General features: G+C 38.2%; 1 protein-coding gene across 2 annotated transcripts in view; it reads left to right on the forward strand.

Moving 5' to 3' along the window:
• Positions 1-2,985: 2,985 nt before the first annotated feature.
• The window catches only part of TTN (titin), a 276,026-nt gene continuing 253,227 nt past the window's right edge, over positions 2,986-25,784 (forward strand). For both annotated transcript variants that reach the window (XM_043894260.1, XM_043894262.1), the window contains exons 1-15: positions 2,986-3,192; positions 5,233-5,336; positions 7,580-7,783; positions 9,207-9,494; positions 9,961-10,046; positions 10,142-10,386; positions 14,451-14,766; positions 15,344-15,496; positions 16,151-16,288; positions 17,773-17,904; positions 19,129-19,266; positions 19,856-19,993; positions 20,479-20,616; positions 24,467-24,760; positions 24,857-24,979. In XM_043894260.1, the coding sequence (XP_043750195.1) occupies positions 5,246-5,336; positions 7,580-7,783; positions 9,207-9,494; positions 9,961-10,046; positions 10,142-10,386; positions 14,451-14,766; positions 15,344-15,496; positions 16,151-16,288; positions 17,773-17,904; positions 19,129-19,266; positions 19,856-19,993; positions 20,479-20,616; positions 24,467-24,760; positions 24,857-24,979 (2,484 nt within the window). In that variant the 5' untranslated portion in view covers positions 2,986-3,192; positions 5,233-5,245. The remainder of the gene's footprint in view (positions 3,193-5,232; positions 5,337-7,579; positions 7,784-9,206; positions 9,495-9,960; positions 10,047-10,141; positions 10,387-14,450; positions 14,767-15,343; positions 15,497-16,150; positions 16,289-17,772; positions 17,905-19,128; positions 19,267-19,855; positions 19,994-20,478; positions 20,617-24,466; positions 24,761-24,856; positions 24,980-25,784) is intronic.

A 25,784-nucleotide genomic window follows, 5' to 3' on the forward strand; every position in this document is an offset into this window, starting at 1 on the left:
GAAGGGACTTTACAGATCTCATATTACTAGATATTACTGTGCTTGCTAAAATGCAGACTCCTTGAGAGCAGAGATTCTGCCGCACACATTGCTATAATCGCAGTGCTTGAGTTGTGTTTAATACAGTAAACACACACACACACACACAAATTTAATGGATTATAAGAGACATCAATTTTACTCCTTTCTGTCAGAAATGACTCTTACATTAGCCTTAAAAACTGTACCCATTTCTCAAATAACCCCCAGTAAGTCCCTCCTTTGGTAACTTGCCCTATGGAGTATAAATAAAGTCTGACAACAACCACAGTTGTGTAGATGGAGATACTACCTGAATTTTACACACATCCTAGTCTAGGTTTCAGTCATAGAATACTGAGAATTTATTAGGAGTTTATGTGGACCATAATCTCCAAAAGTACAGGAACCAGAACTTCTTGTTGGTCACCACGATTTAGCCATCATCTAGCACAACGCCTGGCAAAAGTCACCACTCAATTAGCAATGTTTATTGAGTAAATAAGCAATGATAGAATCCCAAATTATAATAATTTAGCACATTATTCAGCACTGAGCATATACTTATTTATTGAATTGCCTTGACTATCATGTTCAAAAAGAGAATCACCCCATGCATTCCAAAACTAAGTAGGCATTATATTTGAATTATCAGCTGTTTTGGATTATCTTTGGGACTCCTCTCCACTGTTAGGGTGATAAATTAAGATCTTACTGCATCAGCAAGCTCCCCAAATCTGAGTAGTATTTAGTTTCCACTGGGATAGCTTACTATATTACCACTATGGAAGATTTAATTTTAAATCTAATGCTTACCATAATACCATGTATTGTCCACTATTGTTCACTAATCCAATAACATGGCCTCTTTCCAGAGTAGTAAATTAGCTCTTTACTTACTGGTCTCTTCTTCCTTTCCTTTCCTTCTTTTCTTCCTTCCTTTTTAGCTCTGAATGTCATATAAGGATGGAAATGCCAAAAGGCAAGTATCTTGATAATGCTACAAAGTCTAAACATCCCAGAACAGTGAATATATAAGCAGCTTTGGAGAACACTTGACCTCATGTCTATAATATATATGGTCCACTTTCCCTGCTCTTGAACTCTCAGTTTTGCACCAGGTCAAAATGACATAAGCTTCACGATTCTATTTATTTACTCCCTCTAATTCCCATAAGAATTAAAGTGGTTTGATTTTGGTTCTAACAAAGCTAACAACACATTAACATGCTTCACATTAGGTCAAGTGAATCTGAGAGCGTATATACATACACAGACTCACCATACACACATGTGCACAAACACATTTTAAATAGATAACCAGCTGGTGGACACTGCAAATCAGAAAGATCACATGACATTTCTAGTCTTGCTTTGCTTTATTACTGGCCAGTTGCCCATAACATAGTCTGTAATTGGGAATTATTTTTATGATATGTAACATGAAACTAGTTGTTTCTGAATAAAGCAGTCAAACAGGATTTTGGCAGATAGTGTCTATAGTGGGAAAAGTAATACCGGCAATATGGATATCACTGCTTAAGAAAATAAGACAAATGTTTAAATATGTCACCTTGTCTATATAACTGTATTACATAAGTTGTCCAGTATATTTTAGTGTTGTTTTGTGTTAGTAAGTTCAAGTGTGTTAGTCACTCAGTCGTGTACGACTCTTTGTGATCCCGTGGACTGTAGACCGCCAGGCTCCTCTGTCCATGGAATTCTCCAGATAAGAACACTGGAGTAGGTAGCCATTCCCTTCTCCAGGGGATCTTCCCAGCCCAAAGACTAAACAGGCAGATTGCATGCAGATTCTTTACTTTCTGAGCCACCAGGGAAGCCCTGTTAATAAGTTAATCACAACCAGGAAGTTGAAAAATCTAATGCATGGTCTTCCACAGCAGGGAACATTTTAATTACAGACATAAACTTAAAATTTTAAATTTTAGTCTATTTTATTAAGAAAAATCTCTTTTTATTATCAACAAGACAATTTTCTTCCCTCTTAGTGAAGCTTTACAAATCTCTCAGCTGAACTATTATAAAGTTCTTTTGGTATGCGCTTTTGTATTTGAAATATCTCTTGCTTGAAATTAAATTCAGTCTTAAAATAGCAACTATATCATCTCCTAACTACTTCCCATTAGTAACAGCAAACTCCAGAGATTAGTAAGGCAGCTTTCATGTGCCTGAAAAAAAAACCCTATGGATGATTTAAACAAAACACTTGGCTACTCAGTAAGGATCAGTGCATGTGTATTTGTAAATATTAATGCCAGGGAAAAAAAGGAATCTGAGAAAAGAAATCATTACACTGTACAGGCTAAGTTTAAGCCAAGTTCAGATTTTGTCTTTCAACTATTATTTCTTGCAGTGCTGTAAAACACAGCTCATTAACACTGGCCTAACTCTGCAAAGCACAAGAAGATTCTGGAGAAGATAGATAGCATAAACTAACTCTCTTCATTGCTGAGGTTTTTAGACACTGATTCTTAAAAAAAAAAAAAGTGAAGTCTTATGCATGAGATAAACTCCCTCATCTGTTTGTGATGATTGACAGGTCCATTTGGTTGATTGTAAGGGGGAAGGGAACAGGCACCAGAGCTGACTCAGGGCAGAGCCCTCAGGTTTGGAACTGTTTTGTATAATTGCCCACAAGTGTTTTCTATTGTTAAAAACTCTCCTCAGACTCGTATTTTCAGAGAGTAGCATGGGTGACAAGGGCCCTTCCCCAAGCCTCAACAGAGTTATTCTTTAAGTAGGGTTGTTTCCTTGGTAAAGCCCCTTTTGAGATGCTAAACTTAGCACTGCCAATCAGAAGAACAGGTGGTCTGCGCCACTACCAAATAGGCCCCGCTCCCGGCATGCTTTCCTCGGACAGCCAATCAGCCAGCGCCCTGCCCGGAGATGTGGGGCTGTCAGCAGATCTGGCAGATATAAGACCCGGCCCGCCCCTGGCTCTTGAGCAGTCGTGCATTCCCAGCCTCGCCTCGGGTGTAGGGATTGCATAGAAAAGCAAAACTACACAGTCTTGACTGTGTAGTTTTGTTTTTAAGTTAGAGGCTCACCGATTCATGTTGGAGATGGTCGAAAAAACCAACTCTAAATAGGACGTCGTTTCAGAAGCAACCTTGGGCTTAGTCCCACCCTTTTTGGGCACTCCTGAGAAATCAGGTGAGCAGCATCTTCTCTTTCTTACTAGCAGAGTCCCGTTCTTATTAGTTTCTAGTTCCCTACTAGCTTTGTGCCTGTAAAGGTGTTTGTCGGACTACTTGGTGCTGGTTCTGATCCACTCTGCTTGTTAACTTCTGTTTTAAACTATGTGAAGGCTTTTCTTTAAAAAGTTCAGTGTTTTAGCATAAGAGCAGTTAGTGATTCAGATTGTTTAAAAGCATTTAATTCCAGAAGTATTAAAAGTTGAGGTCTGAAATGATGTAAAATGTTTGCTTCTTTTATAGACTTTGTGTTGTTGAGAATGTTCAAGGTTATATTACTCAGTGATAAAGTGAGACACACCAAGAATAGCTCTGATAAAATGCATGTGGTATCAGCTACACCCTGATGACTTTTTAAGGGAATCAACTGCTGAGGTATCAGTTGCAGGACGGTGACAGAACACTTGCCTGCTGTCAGTCATCTGCTGAAGAGTTTATTTTGGGAGCATGACATTTTAGATGCATACCTTCAGCCCTAATTAGAGGAAGGTCTCTCAAGAGCAAGTGCTAAAGCAACAAATTTACCTAAATGATGGGAATAGAAGACCCATTTAGGCCAGTTAATTGCAATATGTTTAGAAAATTTGAAAACAAGAAAAGCTATATAATTGTTTTTTAAAACACTCAGAATTTCATTATGTGTTTTAATTTAACTTATCAAATTACATGATATGAAACAAATGTTGATGTTAAGGGCAAGAAGTAGTGTTTTAGAAACTTATTTTAAATTATGCGTTGATTTCTCATCTTCCTGAAATTAGATGACTAACTGTAAATGCCTATAAATACATAGGTATATAAATAGTGCAAGAATATAGCTATTTTTAGAAGATTCACTCACTTGGGAACAGAAAAAGTAAACCACAAAACATTGTTTTTGTCTCCTAAAGATAATATGCTACACTAAGGAATTCTTGGCAACAGTTAAAAAAAAAAAAAACTTTTGGATATTATCAGAATTTTTCAAATATAGATGTTATTGTCTCAGAATTCTAGTTTTATTTTCTTTTTAACTTAAGTAAAAAGTTATAAGAAGGTAATTATGACTAGAAAAATTATTGCTCCATAAGCTTTTAATTAATACAGAATTGTATGAACACTACTAATGAAACAGTTGGCAGCCAGTTTCATGTTATTTTCTTTGATTTTTTAATATTTGTGCTATAAAAGCATAGGTGCTTTTACTTCAGCTACACTTCACACCAGCCTTCCATTTTTGCCTTCTGGACACTTGTTCTTTATTAAGAACTCGTCATTATTTTTCAGATCCGTAATAAATTTTGGCCTACTCAGTTAAATTTAAACTTTGTGAATATTTACTTCAGCAGTAGCAACATTTAGTGAGCAATTACAATATGAAGAAATATTAAGAAATAAAAAGCACTGTATGCTGTCTACAGAGGGTTTGTGCTTAGTTGACAAAGCTTTCCAAAACTTTTCAAATAAGGAAAGAAATTATAAAGTTTAAACTTTTAGTTTTGGTTACTATTTTAAACATTCACCTGGATTACTTAAATTCATAATGCGGAATCTATGTCAACTTTGTAAATAACAGTGAGTGAAAATTACTGGGAGGAAGGACATTTTAAAAAAAGAATTCCTTCAGACATTGATGGGATGCAAAAATGCATTTTACACTTCTCACACGTTTCTTTTATTATTTGTCATGATCCCTAGTTTCCTGCAGCTTTCCCTTTCTCCTGACTCTCTCCCAAGTTTTCCACCTTTGGTAAGACTGAATTTCCCTCTTTGACCACTAACATACATTCCTTGCTCTGCTTGCTTCAATTTTTTTCCTCCATCTCCCTTAGACTTGCTTACTCTGTTAAGCTGCAAATCAACTCAAAAGCCAAATTCAAGCCACAAAAGAGAACACTCTGGGCCCACAGATGATCTGAGAAGCAACCCATTTGGAAAATGTGTGTTTCTGCCATCGACAGAATAGCTCCAGAATGGCCCTTAGTTGTGACCCTCTAACTTCTTTTCTCTTCCTTTCCAGAGTGCCTGAAAAGATGACAACTCAAGCACCGACGTTTACGCAGCCGTTACAAAGCGTTGTGGTACTGGAGGGTAGTGCCGCAACCTTTGAGGCTCACATTAGTGGTAAGCGCACACATTCACACGGTCCTCTGTCTTCTGTGCCTCCCTCTGTTAAGTTTTTTGTAGAACTCAACATTAAGCCTAAGCCCTGCTTTCACTTCGTGAAATTGGCCCAACTCTATGGAAGGGTCATTATAAGAGTATACCATTTCCAGAGTGTTGACAAAATCTGACAGCATAATGGTTTGCAAATGTTTTATTCATATTTATAATTCCACAAAGCCAAATAATTAGCATTGGATTAAAACTGTTGTCAGAATCTAGCTTCTGAGTAGGACCAAATTTGGTCATTCTATATTTGGATTCAGCTGCAGAGCCAGACTGGAAGCCAAGTACTCCAGACTGATAGGGGCCAGTCATGGAGCTACCGGGCGAGTAGCCTGGTGCTGGCTGACCTGCGTGCCTGAGCCTCTGAGGTTTCACATGGAAAATCACAAGACAACTGACTTCTCTCAAAGGCAGAACATTCAATGATGAGCTAACTCCTAAGTATTTCATTCTTTTATTCTCAATCTTTAAGTGACTCTAGTCAGTGAAAAGATTTTCCAGTCATTTTGAAATGATACGTGCCACTTCTTTCACATATTAAAGAGAAACAAACACTAACCCTAGAATTATATTTAATAGAAAGTTCTTTTGTCTCATTTTTTCCCCTTCTTTTTCTTCTTTATAACTCAGTTAAAGGATGATTTTGAAAATGGAAGATTTCTGGGACCTGTAATCATGTGACAAAATGGTGGTAGTCTATGAACCATATTGTAAATAATCTGAAAATTATTTAATCAACATTTTCTCCTTTTGTAGTATTATAATTGGTTATGTAAGATTATATGAATTAATTAAAAATTGATGCTTGATGCACCTCCATGGTGCATGGTTCTTCTTTTTTTAACTTTATGGCTTATAATAAAGATATAAAATAAGATTTCCTTTTCCTTTCTCTTTCCACATTTTGTTTTCTATTTTATGTGCCAATCTTATTCATAACTGGGTAACACTATTTTACAGTGCACAAATATCATGTGTAATTTTGACATCATATGATTTGACATAAATATCATAATCATTCTTCAGTTTCTATCGTATATGTATATAGAGACCCATTCAATTCTTCTCATACATGACAGACTCTGACTTCCAGATAATTTACTTATTCATCTTGTAACACTCAGTAACTCTTGAGCAAGCAGATCACACTGGGACGCAGATCATTGGGAAGTTCACCTGCTTGTGGAGTAATGGAATCTGGCTTCCTCATAGCTTCTTGTTCCTTCACACTTTATGCCAATAGAATTCTTAGGAAAACACTGAAAATATTTGACACCCATGAATTCATCAAATAAACTATTCACTCGGCCACAGCGAGAGACTGACTGATGTAAAGACAACAAAATAAACTTTCTCTTGCTCATCTTCACTTCCTCAGTTGAAAGAGTTAGATCACCCGCCTTCATGCCAAAGGCAGAGTAAACCATGCTCTGAATTTGCCTCATGCTTCTGAATGCAGGATTTTAGTATATTTAAAACATCCGACCGGGTACATGTAGCCCCTAGTGCCACAATCCTTGGTGGGTGAAGAGAACTGTACTTTTCTACCTGCGACTCCAAGCATCCATGTTGTTCTGAAAGACTGGATTCAGCTTCATCCCTTACCATGTGAGCGTGGCATTTTCACTGAAGTGTGTTTGAAACGCAGGAGAGGTCAGGCAGACTGTGTCCCCGTAACCACAGAGGAGGCAAAGAGATGAGTGTGTCCTCCTGTGCTTGTTAGGCTGAACTTTCAGATCCCTTTGCTGCTTTTGTTCTTTATTTGTTTTTGAAAAGGACAGCAGTCACTTTTTTTTTCCTCAGAATTTCCTTGGCTCTTCACTTTAATAAATCTCTTTTATGATTTTAATGATGCCTATTAAGTCGCCTTAGAGAGACCCCTGGGCAGGAGGGCAGCTGCTGGCAGTTCTAGCCCTGTGTGCCACTGCCCGCTGAGGGACCTTGAAAGAATTATTGAGATTTTTTTGGCCTCAGTTTCCTCCCCTGTAAAATGAAGGCGCTGGCCTCTGTGTGAACCCACAGACCTTCCTAATGGTCTGCAGCTTTGTACTTTTATCAGCTGTCAAATTTTCACTGTCATTGAAAAGCATAACACTCTGGATAGCTTTTATGGTTTAAGATAAGGGAGTAAACTTAACGGGACAGAATTGAGGACGTGGCAGTACCTCACACATCAAGATGAATTCTTTGTTTCCTAGGTTTCCCAGTTCCTGAGGTGAGCTGGTTTAGGGATGGCCAGGTGATTTCTACTTCCACTCTGCCCGGCGTGCAGATCTCCTTTAGCGATGGCCGCGCTAGACTGACGATCCCCGCCGTGACAAAAGCCAACAGTGGACGATATTCCCTGAGAGCCACCAATGGATCTGGGCAAGCGACTAGTACTGCTGAGCTTCTCGTGACAGGTAGGCAGGAGGGGACCTGCCCATCCCCTGAAACACGCCGCCCAGAAGGCGTCTCCAGGATCTGGGGTGGGGGTTGTCCACCAAGAACTAGTGAGCACAGGCAGCTGGAATCCAGAGAGGGGATCACTGGACGCTGCATTGACAGCAGAGTTGTTTGTCTTGTGGAATTTAATTTTCCTCAAAAAGTGGCTGAGAACTACTTCCTTTATGCATATATCAAGCACCTAAAACTATACTAAGGAAATGTTAAAAATTGTGTTTCTGAGCAAGTAGAAAGGCTTGGAGCCTTGTGCATGCGCCTACTAAGGAAATATGCATATCTCTAAGAATTCTCACTTTAACAGGCACCTATGATTCTGACACTAGTGGTCCACAGACTACCCATTTAAGAAGTACTGCTCTGGGCTATGATGCTTAATAATTCTTCACTTACTTTCCATTTCTAAACAAATTGCACTGTAAGCATAGAAAAAGGGCAAATTCTTGTTTATGATTCAAGTGCATGACACCATTTCCCCATAAAAGTTACCACCCAATCTTTGTGGCCTCTGTCATTTTTCTCCATCCTTTACCTTGTAAGACATTAATACACAGAACATCACATTACTTTACATGTTACAGAACAATATCTTTCATGAACTGTATAACATTACCTATGTTTATCCAATAAACTATGTGTTTAGCACTGTTTAAGTATAGGGCTATCATTGTCCAAAATAGAAGGAAGGTATGCACTTTAACTTTTATCCAGAAAATTCAGAAGGGACAATGCATAAGGTTGACAGCATCTGTTATTTTTATTACTCAAAAACATGTCAAAATTAATCCCACTCACCCTTCACATTTATTAAAAACTTCCAACATAATTTTAAAAATCCTCTTTCTGTAGCATAACTAACATTAAAGCATGTCATTGTTTGGATTAACATTTTAAATGCAAGTAAATATTTGAGTTATTTGAATATTGATTAAGTTGGAACCAATTTAGGATTTTATGTTTAAATTGAAATGTAATGATTCTGTAAGTTATAGGTATATCCAGCAAACCATTTAAATTTATTTTAATGCAACCTACTGAAATATGTACAGTTACCTTAACATATTAAAAAGTGCTAGTGTGAAGTTGGGAGTAACTGATGGAAAACGTCTCTAAAAATGTTATAACATAACATTTAAAAAATGTGGTGACCTAGAACAGCTAAACAAAACAAAGCAATGAAGTATGGTGGTGGCTGCCCTCTGCCACCTCCTGGCTCCGCTCTTGCTGGCATCTGATGGATGAGATGGGCTCAAGGACAGTCAAGGATGTTTGAGTCAGCGAGTCATGGCCTAGTTTCGGAAACAGAGCTGTGATTACTTAAAAATAGCTCGTTGGGAATACCCTGGCTGGCACTGGTCCTGATTTTCTTCCCTTCTGCTGCAGCGGAGACAGCGCCACCCAACTTCACTCAGCGGCTGCAGAGCATGACTGTGAGACAAGGAAGCCAAGTGCGACTCCAAGTGAGAGTGACGGGAATCCCTACACCTGTGGTGAAGTTCTACCGGGACGGAGCCGAAATCCAGAGCTCCCTTGATTTTCAAATTTCACAAGAAGGCGAACTCTACAGCTTACTGATTGCAGAAGCATACCCGGAAGACTCCGGCACCTATTCAGTAAATGCAACCAATAGCGTTGGAAGAGCTACTTCCACTGCCGAATTACTGGTTCAAGGTATGCCCTGCACGTTGAGAAACAGGAGGTGGGAGAGGGGACATTTAGGACCGAGTGGGACCAGGAGTCCACCTGCCTCCCCTCTGAGGTCATGGGATACTGTGAGCTGAAATCAAAGCTGGTTTTTCAACACCCATGAAAAGGAGGAGTTTAGAATCATTGAATCAATCTGTAATTTTTAACGCCACTAGAAACTGGAAAGTATTTCAATTAAGTCATCTACATTTTCAAATTATGGGCAAATAATGAAATTTTTAAAAAAGATTCTAAGTAAACTCATATCTAATAATAAATATTTTCTTTGTTTAAACCTAATTTCTATTTATACAAAATCGAAATCTTACTGCAATTTTCCCCATTGGGATTCCTAGAAAATCCTATTGACTTTGTAGTCAGAATTAACATAACCCCTTTAAAACTGGGTCCTTGTGCTCCCTCCTAAACATTTGTCTTTCCCTTCCTACAGGTGAAGAAGTAGTACCCGCTAAAAGGACAAAGACAATTGTTTCGACTGCTCAGATTTCAGAAACACGACAAACTCGAATTGAAAAGGTTTTCTTGAAATATATACTGTGTATACTTGCCTTTTAAATTGTTGCTTCACCAACTATTTCTCCTCACCATGGTCTTTGTTCTTCTCTTTGCAGAAGATTGAGGCCCACTTTGATGCCAGATCAATTGCAGCGGTTGAGATGGTCATAGATGGTGCCGCTGGGCAACAGCTGCCGCATAAAACACCTCCCAGGATACCTCCTAAACCAAAATCAAGGTCTCCCACACCACCGTCCATTGCTGCCAAAGCACAGTTGGCTAGACAGCAGTCCCCATCGCCGATAAGACACTCCCCTTCCCCTGTCAGACATGTGCGGGCACCAACTCCATCTCCTGTCAGGTAAAGCTTTTTAAAAGAGATCAGGTCATTATGCATTTTAAAATTAGGTTTAATCCAATAAGAAGAGATATAAATGGAAGGAATAAGGAATGTTGTGTGTGAAAAAAAGAGTTAAACCAAAGAGATATTGTTTATGATTTTCACAAATCTTTACTGTCCATGGGTAAATTGGAAAACTTTATAAGCTCTAATTCTACATTCTTATTTGTATGCCATTCAATATCTGCTCTAGGAGCTAAGAGAAAGCAAGTGAGATGAGAAGAGCACAGAATTTAAGGTTGGAAGCCCTGTGTTCAGTCTTCTTGACCACCGGCCAAAATATGACTTACAGAATAATTGTAATAATAAAATATTAATATATATTGACCAGATTCTCTGTCAGACATTTGATTGCACTCTGTGTATATTATCTCATTAAATAATCATAGCAACCTCTAAGAAGTATCACCCCTAATTTTTTAAATAGGTGGCCAGAAGTGAAAGAAGTTTAAAGAAGTTAAATTGCTTAAGGTCTAATCATGTCATTTGTAAATTATAGAGAATCATAGTAAGAATGATCTCAAGATGTGAGGGTTCCATGAGATAATTAGTTGAAGGTATCTTCTAAATATGAATTATACAAATGTCCTTATGCTCTAATAGTAAGTAAAACCTTCTAAATATTTTGCATGTGCTTATGTTATGTTATCTAGAATATAAGCTGGATTTCTTTGCTTAGTTAATATGGAGGTATTTTAGAAAGTAAGCATGTATCATCAGAACTCAGAAACTATATAAGCAAGTGTAAACTATCCATAGCAAATTTGAGCTTTTGGGATTTAGCTTAACATGCTGAGGTTTTTTTGTTGTTTTTTTTTTTTTTTTTTCCCAGTATGATAAACTAGTAAAAGGGGAAAGTTTGTGTGTTTAAAAAAAAAAAAAAAAGTTTCTTGACCAATTAAAAATTTTTTAAGTGTAGAGAAAGTTCCCCTGCCAAGAAAAATTTTAAAAGAAGAAGTTAATAGTTGATTCAAAAAATATTCAAACTTATTGTGACGTTACTGTCATCAAAAAAATGTGATATTGGTAAATAAATAGAATATACATGGGGAAGTGGAACAGAGGATCCAAAAATTAATCCAGGTACCTGGGAAATTCAATTTTAAATCCAAGTAACTTTTCAGTTCAGTGGGGAAAAGAATATTTTGTGCTATGAAGAAGGCTGGCCCAATTAGCTATCCATTTGGAAGAAAACAAATGTAAGCCTATATCTCTCACCATTTACAAAATAAGTTTCATGTTGACCACAAAGTTAAATTAAAAAAAAAATCAAAAAACAAGAAGAATGAGAAGAAAATTTGAGAAAACATTTGTTGGGCAGAGCTTTTAAAAATAGATTTACAAATTCAACTACATAAAAACAAAAATATGTATATGGCAAAAGCAAAATCATTGCTACACCAAATAGTGCATTTGTTAAAAAAAATTTAAGGGTGTCTCTTCCTCAAGATATGGTATTGCCTCTGCCATAAAATACTAAAGCAAACATACAATGCTTGCAGTATGAATAGTGCAAGTCTAGAAACCATGCATAACCTACACACTGTACATGTTGATGCTGGCTAAGACCCCATAAGAAATAAACAAATGCAAACAGTAGATTTTGGGGAAAATATTTGCAACATTTCATGGCAAAGCTCTAATATACCAGATGTATCAAGAACTTCCACAAACTAATTATTAAAGAAAAAACAAGCAACACAAATGAACAAAGTGAAAAATAGCAAGTATTTCATACCAGAGGTAATGTCAATGTCCAGCAAATATATGGGAAAATGCTAGATATTTTCCAGTCTTTATTATAGTGCCCACTTTAAAAATTAAAAATACTGATAAATACTAATATGAAGCCTTGGCCAAAAAGCTCAGTTTTAAAAATGTGTCTGGCTATCAAGTTTTAAAAATGTTGTGTTTCAGGCTAACTCCAAGTTTGCACACCACAAAATCACAAGACAGACCAAATGTGATTTCTGGGGGAGATGACAACCTCACCATATATTTAATCCAAGCCTGAGAGTCATTTAGTATTAGAGTTTCCCTGATTCTGTAGAGCATTTTGACTGTCTTTAGAAGTACTGAGAATTCATTAATAGCAATTCCAATTATTTAGCCCCCCAAATTTACTTTAAAATGATTAAGAAATTAAAATGTCAATTTCTGGAGAAAATAACAGTTATCCAGGATGGACAATTTCCTGAATCTTGATTTTTGTTGTAAAGTAAGGCAAACATATTTCACTGAATAAGGTGCATTATATCTTGCTGTGACCAGATGATTATTTTTTTTATTGTAAGAGCAGAAATAAGCACTTTCCTATAATGACTCAAATTACATTGATTTTCACAGTTACAGGCTTACCTGCAACCTGCTGCTAATCATTCATGTCATGCTAATCATGTCTTTAAGTCTATTTGAATTAGAGTCGTTTTACTAGGACAGCAAGAACAAGACATAGGTCAAAAATTGGAAATACATGTCACTTTGCTTTTCTTCAATTAGTGTAAACCCTACATTATTCTAACCTGGTCTTCGTTATGTTCAAAGGCAGTCACTTTCAAAATAGAGACATGTTCCCCTAGATCTCCCTTTTGTTGATTACAACTCCATTTATAAAATGTAAACTGATTTTCACCCAAAAATCCTTCTTCAAGAAAATGATTAAGCATTTCTTCGTGAAACTGGTCAATATTGTAATGTACTGTTAATTTACTCTACAATTTAGAGTAGATATCAACTGTACCTTGAGCCTTAATTAGAATAATTATTTATGATTGATATGTTAAATACCCTATGGAATGTCAGAATACGTTTATAAACATTTTTCCTGTATGCAGTAGCTAAATGCAATGATAAGGCAATACTGCCACCTAGAGGGAAAAGTATATTAAACCCTATCAATTAAAAATTAAATTATGAAAAATTTCATCTTAAAATGTTTGACTGATGCCTGGAATTATTATTGTCAATTAGAAGCTGTCTTTTTTTTTTTTTTTCACTGTAGATAGCTTTATTCAGTACCCAGATTCTTGAGCTGATGCTGTTACATTTTGAACACAAATAAAAAATAATGAAAACTGTTTTGGAAGAAACTATCAGTTTAACCAAAAGCTATATAATCCTTACTTTAGTCACTAAGTTGTGTCTGACTCTGTGCGACCCCATGGACTGCAGCCAGCCAGGCTCCTCTGTCCATGGGATTTCTCAGGCAAGAATACTGGAATGGGTTGCCATTTCCTTTTCCAGGGGATCTTCTCAACCCAGGAATTGAACCCGAGTCTCCTGAATTGGCAGACGGATTCTTTACCACTGAGCCACCTAGAAATTATGGAATCCTTAGGTTTCAAATTATCCACTATAAGGATATTTAAAAGAAGTTCAGAGTACAATACAATGAGTATGTGAGGGTAAACAAATACAGAAGATATTTAAATCAGCAGTGCACCACACGTGGACCAGAACAGTTTCCAAAGCACAGTTATACCCCTAGAATTCTGCAAAATGACTAATGAGAAAGCCTTGCAATTCACAAAACATATGGGCATGATGAAGGCTATGGGAAGTCTTACAGGAAAATGAGAAAGGTTTACCTTGTTTTAACCTCAAGTTGCACAAGCCTGTTGTTTACAGAAACCTTGCTTCCTTCATCACCTATTTGACATCCCCTTGACCCCCAGAATTGGGAGTACAGATAAATTTAGAGTTATGTTACCATATTTTCTTTGTATTTTGAAGAAACACCTTCTGCTGTCTTGACTTTTCTAAACATGAAACGGTAGGGCACGGCACCAAATTCTTTAGGATTAAATCTGATTCTCATACAGAATTACAGCAGATGAGAATAAGACTCACTGAAATTAACAAATTACTTTCAAGTATATTACTTGTCTCTGTATAGGTTATTGAGCCATGGATTTTAAAACCCTGCCTTAAACACTTCCAGATTTTTCTTCCCTCATTCAAATCTAATGACCCAAAGAGTAGTTCCTTGCCTTGGCACTCTTTGACCTCTGCCATTTGACTTCCAGGTCCGTGTCTCCAGCGGGGAGGATTTCCACATCCCCCATCAGATCCGTTAAGTCTCCGTTACTTGTCCGGAAGGCTCAGACACCCACCATGCCCCCAGGCCCTGAAGTGCCTCCCCCTTGGAAGCAAGAGGGCTACGTGGCTTCATCTGAGGCTGAGATGAGAGAAACCACGGTGACCAGTGCTACTCAGATCAGGACAGAGGAGAGATGGGAAGGGAGATACGGGATCCAGGAGCAAGTGACCATCAGCGGAGCTGCAGGCGCCGCCGCCAGCTCTACCTTCGCAGCAGGAGCTGTCGCCGCTGGGGCTGCAGAGGTACAGCTGGAGCTTCCTCCTTCCTTTCCTGTTCCGCTTCTCTCACCAGAATCCTGCCGTGAAACACAGTCTGTATAGGTTGAAGGAAAATGCATGTGAACATAAGAATACAACAGAAAGTGAAAACCAAATTTGGCTTATGCTCTGTGAAAATGCTCTGCGTGCATGCTTGCTAAGTCACTTCAGTCGTGTCTGACCCTTTGCGTCCCTGTGGTCTGTAGCCCGCCAGGCTCCTCTGTCCATGGGATTCTTCAGGCAAGAATACTGGAGTGGGTTAGCATGCCCTCCTCCAGGGAATCATCCCAACCCAGGGATCGAACCCAGGTCTCTTATGTCTCCTGCGTTGGCAGGCGGGCACTTTACCACCAGTGGCACCTGGGAACTTCTCCAAAAGCTGTGCTTTGTGAGGTGTTTATAAATGTAGATTTTAGCAACATATACCCTAGCTCACTTAGCAGTGATAGATGCTTACGCACATGTCTGTTTGACTCTTGATGACCTCGTTTCCGCTGTGTTTTGCATTTTCTACTGGGCATGTCATTTCAGAAAGTAACATGCTTGCTCACTGCCAATCCAGGTGAGACAAGAGACGGACAAAAGTGCAGCTGTTGCCACGGTTGTTGCTGCCGTTGACCTGGCCAGAGTGAGAGAACCAGTTCTCGGCGCTGTAGAGCAGACTGCCCAGAGGACAACTACGACTGCCGTGCACATCCAACCTGCTCCCGAACAGGTGGGCCTGCGGGCAGCGGGCTGCGCTTGCGTGCAGATTTCCCAGGCCGAGCCAGTGTGTTCTGAGACAGCCCTGAGCCCTCCATGGCCCAGACTTCCAGGACATTCTGAGCTGGTGGTCTGAGACCAGAGGTGTTCAGGATATAAGTACTCTGTGTCAGCTCTCTGTCAGGCAGCTCGGCAGGGAAGAGGTACCTCTCAGGAGTTCAGACAAGGTATCCAAAATAAAGGGGGCACTCCTGAGTTAAGACGAGTAAAGGGTGGCTGAGAAGTTAAGCTGAGCAAACAAGATCCACGGCACGTGGAGCTGTAGTTCCAAAACGGTCCATCCAGAGCTCAGACTTTCCAGGATCCAGGCAGGGAAACCGTTATCCGAGGGCTGCCATTACGTTTCTCTAAGCTTTCCCTAAAGAGCTTTGCTTTTACTTTCCTCAAAACCTATGTGACAATTGATTCATAGCTGAAAGGTGTTATAAATCCAAGATAATTTCCCACCTCGTATTTGAATAGATTTTCTGTTATAGTTTAAAAATCACTCGAGCTTTCCTCCTTATCCTCTCCTGTGTGACATTTATGTCTTTATCCTGATTTATCATTGTAGCTTTTTATATAAGGCACATTACAGTGTTTCTTTTCTCTCCCCTATGAAAATCAGATAAGAAAGGAGGCAGAGAAGACTGCTGTAACTAAGGTGGTAGTGGCCGCCGATAAAGCCAAAGAACAAGAATTAAAAGCCAGAACCAGAGAAGTAATTACGACAAAACAAGAGCAGGTGCACGTAACTCATGAACAGGTGAAAATGGTTTTTGATATGAAATTGCTGTTGTCGTTGCTATCAGTGTCAACATAGATAATGCTGTTTACAAGGGAAGGTGTTGTTTTGTGGGCAACATGGTTTTTTCACAACATGGTTGTCCCTGGGTGTTAGATACCAAAGTCTCTTAGAGTTCCCAAATGCTTCCCTTGTGCAGACAAAAGGGAGCTCGGGAAACACACACTGGAAGTAGAAACAGGGGTCTCTTCTACAGTGACATGGAGATGCACCGACTACCTATGAGACTCTGAGGGAGGGAGAAATAGATGCTGAAGTAGGAACTGGGAAGAGTGGTAAAGAACGCCAAACCCACAGTGCTTTGAAAATAGCTTCGCGACTGCTTCCTGACTCTTTGGAAAAACATTCGAGCATGGATTTGAACTGAGATGGAGAATCTGGCCCTCTCAGGTCAAATGACCAGAAAAAAAGTGAAAAAGACAGCCCCATGATTGGAGGCATTCAGGAGCAGATTATAGAAGACCCCCTGATAGGGCTGTTGACCAGCACTGCCAATTGTCAGTTGGGTGGTTTGGGAAGATAACTTCCAAGCCTCTTTTAACCCTGAGATCCTGAATTTCAGTGAGGATGGCTGAGAATGACAGAGGAAAATGGGGAAAACTTCCCCTCCCCCAGGACCCCACTTTCCCCTCGCCTACACCTTAGGTGTCCAGATCCAAGCACAGTTCTTTCTGGGCTTCCCAGCTGGCACTAATGGTAAAGAACCCCCTGCCAGTGCAGGAGACTTAAGTGGATTTGATCCCTGGGTCAGGAAGATCCCCTGGAGAAGGAAATGGCAACACATTCAAGTATTCTTGCCTGGAAAATCCCATGGACAGAGGAGCCTGGTGGGCTACAGTCCATAGAGTTGCAAAACGTTGGACACGATGGAAGCAACTTAACTCACAAGGGTTTGGGAAACATTTTACATGGGATATGGACAAAAATGTTCTCCCCATAATGTCTCAGTTTTAGAAAGACTTGATATTCCAAACCTTCATAATATTTAGGACATATTTCAAAGCAAATGCAAAAATATTGTATAAATGTGGATTATAAATCATCTATGCTTGATTTTTCATTTATAAAATTAAAGAATCAGACAGTATTACTTGTAAAGTCTTCCATTCGAATAGCCTATGCTCTAGGATTTCCTTTAGATGACAGAGTGGCACAGAATAATACTGCCACATACCCACTTATAAAAATTGGAAGTCTTTTTAAAGACTATACTCTCTAATTCAAAGCGAAGGGTGTTGAAATTTTTTTTTTTTTCTCTAAGCAGCATGACTTAACAGTTTAGACAAAGAGCACAGCACTATTAATGAAAATGAGATCATTTTATTTAGTGCGCTCTCTGGAAAAGGACTTCTTTGATTTCCTATTTTGTTATATTTGTTAAACATTATGTCAGCTTTCATTAGAGATCAGCAGACTATAAAGTTTGTTTTTATCTTTGATTTCAGATAAGAAAAGAAACTGAAAAAGCGTTTGTACCAAAAGTAGTAATTTCTGCAGCTAAAGCCAAAGAACAGGAAACTAGAATAACTGGAGAAATTACTACAAAACAAGAACAGAAACAAATAACTCAAGAAACAGTAAGTCCAATTTTGTAAATGCCTTGTAATTTGTTGCCAAATATCACATCCCAGACAGCTATACGTTCCCTCTAACCAAAACCTCTAAGTGGAAGAGTCTTCTGTGTATATTTTCTTTTTGTTGTTTCTCTATGTCTAGTATTGAAATTCTTTCATGATGGAAATTTCTGCTCTCATTGCATAATTTTCCACTCATCTGATCAGTTTCAAGAAGATTGTCTGTCAACTAGAATAGTTTGGGGCACGTCAGTGACATTTCTAGAGCACACTTAACCAGAAGATAGTGATCACTCCAGCCCAGTTACCCACTGGTACAATCAGTTTTTCCATGCATAGTCCAAGCCCTTGGGCACTTAAACTGTGACTCACAAACTTTACATAGTTGTTAAGACATGCATGCATGTCCACCCCTCCATACACACATCCACCAGCTATGAACACTTCAACTAAATACCAAGTGACAGTGAGGAATTCCAACATCAGGGAAAACCAGTACTTGTAAGAAAGTGAATTCCTGGTTGATCAACAGTGACCCAGAAGTGTTTGCTGGTTTTATGCCATAGAGCCAAGTTGGAAAAACCTCAGTGTTACCAAAATAAACTTCTCTCCCATGTATTGAATCAAGCCTTAAAGGGTCTAGGAAGAGGCCCTTTCTTGTTCAAGGAGATTCTTTCATGTTCAAGTAGATTTCAGTGACATTGAGGTTGTTCCAACTTGGCCAGCCTCTGTTAACCTCAAGCCCTTTTTGATCTCAGAACTACTTTTTATAAAAGGTCCAACTCAGACTTAAAAGGCTGGTCAGAGGCCATTGGATGAACTTTTCTCTCCTTACAGTGAGTGAGAGAGTTTGAATGCACAGGAACCTAAGTTGCATAATCAAGAGCATAGAAATCCTTGTTGCCATTGCAAGGCTGATAACTGACAAGTTCAATAACCGTAGTTGTTTAGCCATTTGCCAGTGAGTACTCACTAAGTTCACCAATGTGTCAATATATCTCAAAGATGAGAACTTTTCAGTTTCTAAGACAATTTACTAAGGGGCAGGTGGGCAGAAAAGAAGTCCATTTTGGGGTGTTAAACACAAGTGTAGGCCCTTAAAACAGAATTGTGGTATTTCCTCTCTCACCACTAAGCATTCTGTATCCTCCTGAATGTTACAAAGTTAACTGGCCACTTCTCCTGTGCCTTTTGAAACTCAAACCTTTATTTTACTCTGAAAATCAGATAATACAGAAAGCTGAGACAGCTGCTGTGTCCATGGTGGTAGTTGAAACTGCCAAGCCCACGAAACTAGAAACAATTCTGGGAGCCCAAGAAGAAATTGTCACACAACAAGATCAAATGCACATAACTCATGAAAAGGTGACAGTTCTTGCTGGTGTGAAATTCACTCTTGTTTCATTCCGTTTACAAGCCACCTACATTTTCATCCTGGGTCTTAAAATGATCACTTTTTCACCTTCTCCTCTTCTTATAACTCATACAGGAAGCTTCACAATCTCTCAAGAACCTTTTGCTATCTGTCTAGCTTTCACCGCCACTTTTCATTCCTAACTTCTGTATTTCCTTAGGATTGTTACTAATATAATATTATAATGCATTTTAATATTTAACATGTTTCTATTGAAGATTCCAGTGTACAAGTCAATTGATATAATGCAAAGTTATGTGTTATTGATGGCTCTATTGGCATTTCCCATAAATTATGAGAATAATGTGAAAAATGCATCCTTTTATTGCTCATCACAGTTTTTTGTTTTAGACTGAACTTATTTTGTTATTGCTACTAATGAAACAATATTGATGATCGAAGCAACTCAAATGACAAAATGTCCTTGAGTAGGAAGAAATGTTCTTCCTTTCTCAACTTTGACTTATCTTTTTTTAAAATTAGAGCTGAATGAAACTTAATGACCATTTTCTCACTTTTTTTTTTAAATCATATGACCAGATATTGAAAGAGACTAGGAAAACAGTGGTACCTAAAGTCATAGTTGCCACACCCAAAGTCAAAGAACAAGATGTAGTATCAAGAACTAGAGAAGGCATCACTACCAAAAGAGAGCAAGTTCAAGTAACTCAGGAAAAGGTGAATACAGATATTCAAGATGGGAAAAGTTCATCTTTAAACTAATTTCTAGTAAACCATTAACTGCGATGTGATATGAATTATTAATCTGTATTTTCCTTTTTGAATCCCCAACTAAAAACCACATGGTGAATGTGTGACTTTTTCTCATTACCTTTATCTGCACCTTTGATTTTTATTCATCTGTAACATTGGTAATTCATTTTATTCACCATTATCCTTTGCATGAAGATTAGCATTTTTAGCCTGATTTCTAGAAAGCAATATATGGAATCATCTGAAGATTTTTTTTTTGTAGTTAACATTTCTAAGGTTTGTGATTCCCAGTCAGTGTGTGCACACACTGCCCCAGTGAAAGTTAACTTCTTTTGTGTAGTTAACCCTGAATAACTTCGCCTTGCATCCCCACTAAGAGGGGGGAAGGGTCATTCCATATGCGTCTAAAGCCCTGTGCAATTTAAACTTGATTTTACTGTGATAATCAGATGAGAAAGGAAGCTGAGAAAACTGCCTTGTCTACAATAGCAGTTGCTACTGCTAAAGCCAAAGAACAAGAAACAATACTGAAAACTAGAGAAGAAATGGCTACTAGACAAGAACAAATCCAAGTTACTCATGGAAAGGTGACTATTGCTATTCCAAGTGTGAAATCCCCTATTATAATACACTGATACTAAATCTCATGTGAAATCCTCTATTATAATACTTTAATACCAAGTCTCAGAATTTCTTATGAGACACTATTAACCTAATTTATTTTTAGTTATACAATTGGAAAATTAAAACACAAATTATTTATTATTGTTAATATTACTACATAATCCTTTCCGCACTGATTGCTTTACTACTGTTTTCCATTTTTTATTATTAATGTCTAGAATTCTCCAGAAGCTAATGATGGAAATTGCATGCAGGCTGTATAAAATTATAGTATTTTTATCTTTAGACTTGTACACATGGACCATTCAAAACTAAAAGCAGGGGTTTCATTAAGGTAGCCAATCTATGAATATATTTTTTTCAATTTTAAATGTGTTAATTTCTTGATTTTATGGGTATGAAGTTTCAGTTAAGCAAGTTGAGTAAGTTCTAGAGATCTACTGAACAATATCGTGCCTAGAGTTAACAATACTATATTGTGCGTTTAAAGAGTCGACATCACGTTAAGTGTACTTACCACAATAAAACATGAAATCATGGGAAATGGGGAAAAAGAGAAATTGCATGCAGGCTCATTTTAAGAAACGACATGGACAGTTAAATATATATATATATATGTAAATAATGACTTTTACTGTCAAGAAGATATAGATTTTGAGGGGCTCATAAATTCAGTATCTTACGTTGTATAGTATGGGGTTATTTTAAGAAATAACCTATAATTTTCATCATGTGAAACACTATCTTTTTTCTCTCTGCAAAAATCAGATGAGGAAAGAAGCTGAGGAAATCACAGTGCCTGCTATGGTAGCTCTCACTAACACTGAACGAGATACAATATTAAAATCTTGAGAAGAAATCCAACCAGAATAAATACACACAAGCTATGAAAATGTTGTTTGTAGCATCTATTTGTGGCTATGAAATTTCCATGAATTAACCTCCTTCCCATGAATCTGTGCCTCGGGTACTGAGTAAACTATTTACCTAATTTTATTCTTTATTGCTAATATAGTAACTGGATATTAGCAACTCAGGTTTTTCAATTTCTTTAGTATCGTAACATTCCTGTCTGTATTTCCCTCAATGCTGTTCTCTACATCTACATGTTTGGTTTTTTTCCTAAGACACGATTTAGGATCAGCTGTTAAACATTACCCAAGTCTAATATTGGGCTTATCTCATAGCTCAGTTGGTAAAGAATCCACCTGCAGTGCAGGAGACCCCAGTTTGGATCCTGGGTTGGGAAGATCTGCTGGAAAGGGGATAGGCTACCCACTCCAGTATTCTTGGGCTTTCCTGGTGGCTCAGCTGGTAAAGAGTCTGCCTGCAACGTGGGAGACCTGGGTTCAATCCCTGGGTTTGAAAGATCCTCTGGAGAAGGGAAAGGCTACCCACTCCAGTATTCTGGCCTGGAAAATGCCATGGACTGTATGTATAGCCCATGGGGTCACAAAGAGTCAGCCACGACTGAGTGACTCTTACTCCACACTCAAATCTAATCTTGAATGGCATATCAACCTTTTCGAAGTCTCATTGACATCAGAAATTCCAATATGTAACATAATCTCATTTTTTGTTTGTTCTGAATCCCACAAATTTGACTACCTTATTTTTGTTATTTAAAATTAGCTAAGAATGGAAGCTAATAAAATGTCTACACCCAAAGTAATAGTTACTAGTGCAAAATCTACTGAATCAGCCACACTGCCTAGAACTAGAAAAGGATTTGCTACTAAGCAGGAACAAATGCATCTTTTTCATAAGTAGATGAAAACTGATGCAGTGGAGGTGAAAAGCATTGTTTCATCCCATTTCATCATCAGTTCTCCTAACTTTTCATCCATCATGAGTCATTGTGCTTCTGCTGTTCCATTTAATTGCTTGACTGATCAACAGAACATTAGAGACAATTAGATTCGGTCCAGTTCTTTCAGTGGAACAGCATTTCTAGTTGTGAAAAGTCAGATTAAATAACACTTTTCTAATTACTCTCAACTTAAATTGATAGGAATTGAGATCTCCAATTCTTCCTGATTATCTAGTTTAGAAAAATATGAGGGATATTAGAGTCAGAAAGAAATAAGAAAGAGAAGCGGCTATCAGCCTAGAATACTCATTTGTGATTGTCCACCAAAGTGAGGGTATGGGTCCACCAGCATATGTATATAGAGTTGATATATGTTAACTCAGGAAAAAACATATAAATGCCTCCCCAATTTAAAATGTCTTACCGTAGTTAAGATTCTTTTTGGCATAAGTTTTAAGAATGACATTCATCTATGTCATTTGGCGAGTGACAGTTTCTTTGAACCTAAGGTTTCTCATTGTTAAAATAGAACAATTTATTTCATAGACTGGTTGAAAGATTCAAATGAGATGTAATGTAAATGTAATCATTTTACAGACAAAGTTATTTATTATTTATATAAAAAAGTTATTATTTATATAAACAAATATAAATCTGTTGAAGATGGTAACATTTTAAAACAGCTCTAAAATTAAAGTCAACCTAAGGCCCATGTGGTTTAAAAAAAGAAACAACCAGATGAATTAACTTAAACCACCTAATCCTCACATGTATCTTACAGTTTGTTCTAAGATGCAATCTAAAGTGAAAATGGTATCTATCCTTCTTCGAGGCAGATTAGATTGTTTGTGGCTTCCTAGAAGGAGAGCTAGATGAAGCCTGTGATCAGTAAAGGCCCAATTTCATCTCAAAAATACCACATTTATATATTAAATGGTTCTGATCATTTACCATTTGAGCAGATATATAGAAGTAGTACACTTGAAAAACATTTCAGATGCAATCTAGGTTCTACTCGCAGCAGCGGAAAACTGGACATTAATAAAATATTCCAGCATTCTTTTAAACAGTGCTGATGGACATGGTGATGTGATGTTTGCAATGTGCTGTTTCCAAGTATTGCACAGAATCATAACATATGAGCCATATCAACTGGCTTGCTTTCTATAAAAGAGAAACTCCTTTGCAAACTGTGTTCCCATTTATGGTAATCATATTCATAGAAATGAGAAAACAACATTTCGTTTTTCTTCTTCACTTTAACTTTCAGTGGTAATGACAGTAAATTGAACTTTGCTGTGAAAGGTTGTTCTCCTGAATCCAAATAGGCTAACACTTTCATTTTCATCACAGCATCTTCATTCATGTGTTTTAAGAAAGATACGTTCTAATAAATTAAAAATGTCTTATCCCTAGGGAATCATAAGTAAATTAATATGTTCCCTGTGTGTTCACAAGCTTTCTTGTTATCTCAGATTTGCATGTGAGTATGCAATGCTGCAGCAGCTGATTTTTTTCTGGATGGGACTGTGACAGCATTTGAGGGCATTTTTATCATCACTGTCATTGCACCTACACCAGACTGAATGATTGGCAATAGAGAATAATCAATTAAGATAACCAACCCCAAAGTTCTAACTTTACAAGTGCTGTCTTTCTGCCATGGACAAAATACTGGACAAACTCAAAACTTCTTTACTATTTTATACACATATTGTGTTGTCCTATGTTGTGTTTGTGTGATTTAATATCTAATTAAGCCATGCTTCATAGAGTGTATCTAACTAGATGTCTACACATTATAATGATCAGTGAAACATTAAGTTCCGAAATGCGTTTCTAAGTCACATTTCTGGAGACATTAACATGGTTGTGTAACATAGGCACCATCTGCCCATCACGCCTTATAGGCATTTGTCTTTTCTTGATGACTATCCTAGGAGGAAAAGTCCCAACCTGACTTTGACGTTACTGAGTGTTAATTCTGGAAACCTTGTCTGCAGGTGGGCGTTGGGAAAAAGGCGGAAGCTGTAGCAACAGTGGTTGCTGCAGTCGACCAGGCCCGAGTTCGAGAGCCCAGAGAACCCGGGCGTGTTGAAGAATCATACGCTCAGCAGACCACTTTGGAGTATGGATATAAGGAGCACATTTCCGCCACAAAGGTAGCTGAGCAGCCCCCACGTCCAGCCTCAGAGCCCCACGTTGTCCCTAAAGCAGTCAAGCCTAGAGTGATCCATGCTCCTTCTGAGACTCATATCACAACTACTGATCAAATGGGAATGCACATATCATCACAGGTGAGTTTGAACCCACTGCCTGTTTCTGGGAAAGCAAGCATAACTGCTGTGGTCATCTGGTGAGCAAGGGCTTCACTGAGTTCCATTTCCATGCAGATCAAGAAAACTACAGATCTAACAAGCGAAAGATTAGTCCATGTGGATAAACGCCCCCGTACAGCAAGCCCTCACTTTACTGTTTCAAAAATTTCTGTTCCTAAGACAGAACATGGATATGAGGTAAGACATTAACGAACATGACAAAGAAATGTTAGGCTCAAAGGAAGAAAGTAGGTTGTATGATATGGAGTATCTTTGGTGAAGGCAGTACAGACTTGTTTTTGGTGATGTCTGTTTACCCTCACATAGACTCAGAAGCCCCTAAAGTTCAATTACTGGAACTTGCCCAGCAGAGTGAGCCTAGGCTATCAGATGGTTATCTGGCACCTCTGAGAAGACACAAATCCACACAGGCTTCTCTCTGTTTCACATTTTGTAAAAGGTTCAGTTCAGTTTTCCTTATGTGGTGAGATATTTCAGAGTGACATAAATAAGAATTGATACCAATACTAAAGACAGACATTGAGAAATCATGTGTTTGTATACTCAGGATGACAAGATGGAGACGTGTTACCGTGTGGTGGTTGGGCTGGACTGTGAGATCACGTAGGCCTAGATTAGCACCCTAACTCTGCCCCTTATTAGCTATGTCATCAGGAACAAGTTAGTACAAGTGAAAACCTTAATAAGTTGACAAGATCTAATAATCCTCAACATTAGTCACAACTATTCTTATTTTAAGGTTTCCCAGGTGGTGCTCGTGGTAAAGAACCCACCTGCCAATGCAGGAGACATAAAAGACATGGATTCAATCCCTGGGTTGGGAAGATCCCCTGGAGGAGGGCATGGCAACCCACTCCAGTATTCTGGCCTGGTGAATCCCATGGACAGAGGAGTCTGGTGGGCTACAGTCCATAGAGTCACAAAGAGTCAGACACGACTGAAGTGACTTAGCAGGCACCCATTCTTACGTTACACACCCGAG

The sequence above is a fragment of the Cervus elaphus genome, chromosome 33 (assembly GCF_910594005.1).
Source record: "Cervus elaphus chromosome 33, mCerEla1.1, whole genome shotgun sequence".
NCBI lineage: Eukaryota > Metazoa > Chordata > Mammalia > Artiodactyla > Cervidae > Cervus > Cervus elaphus.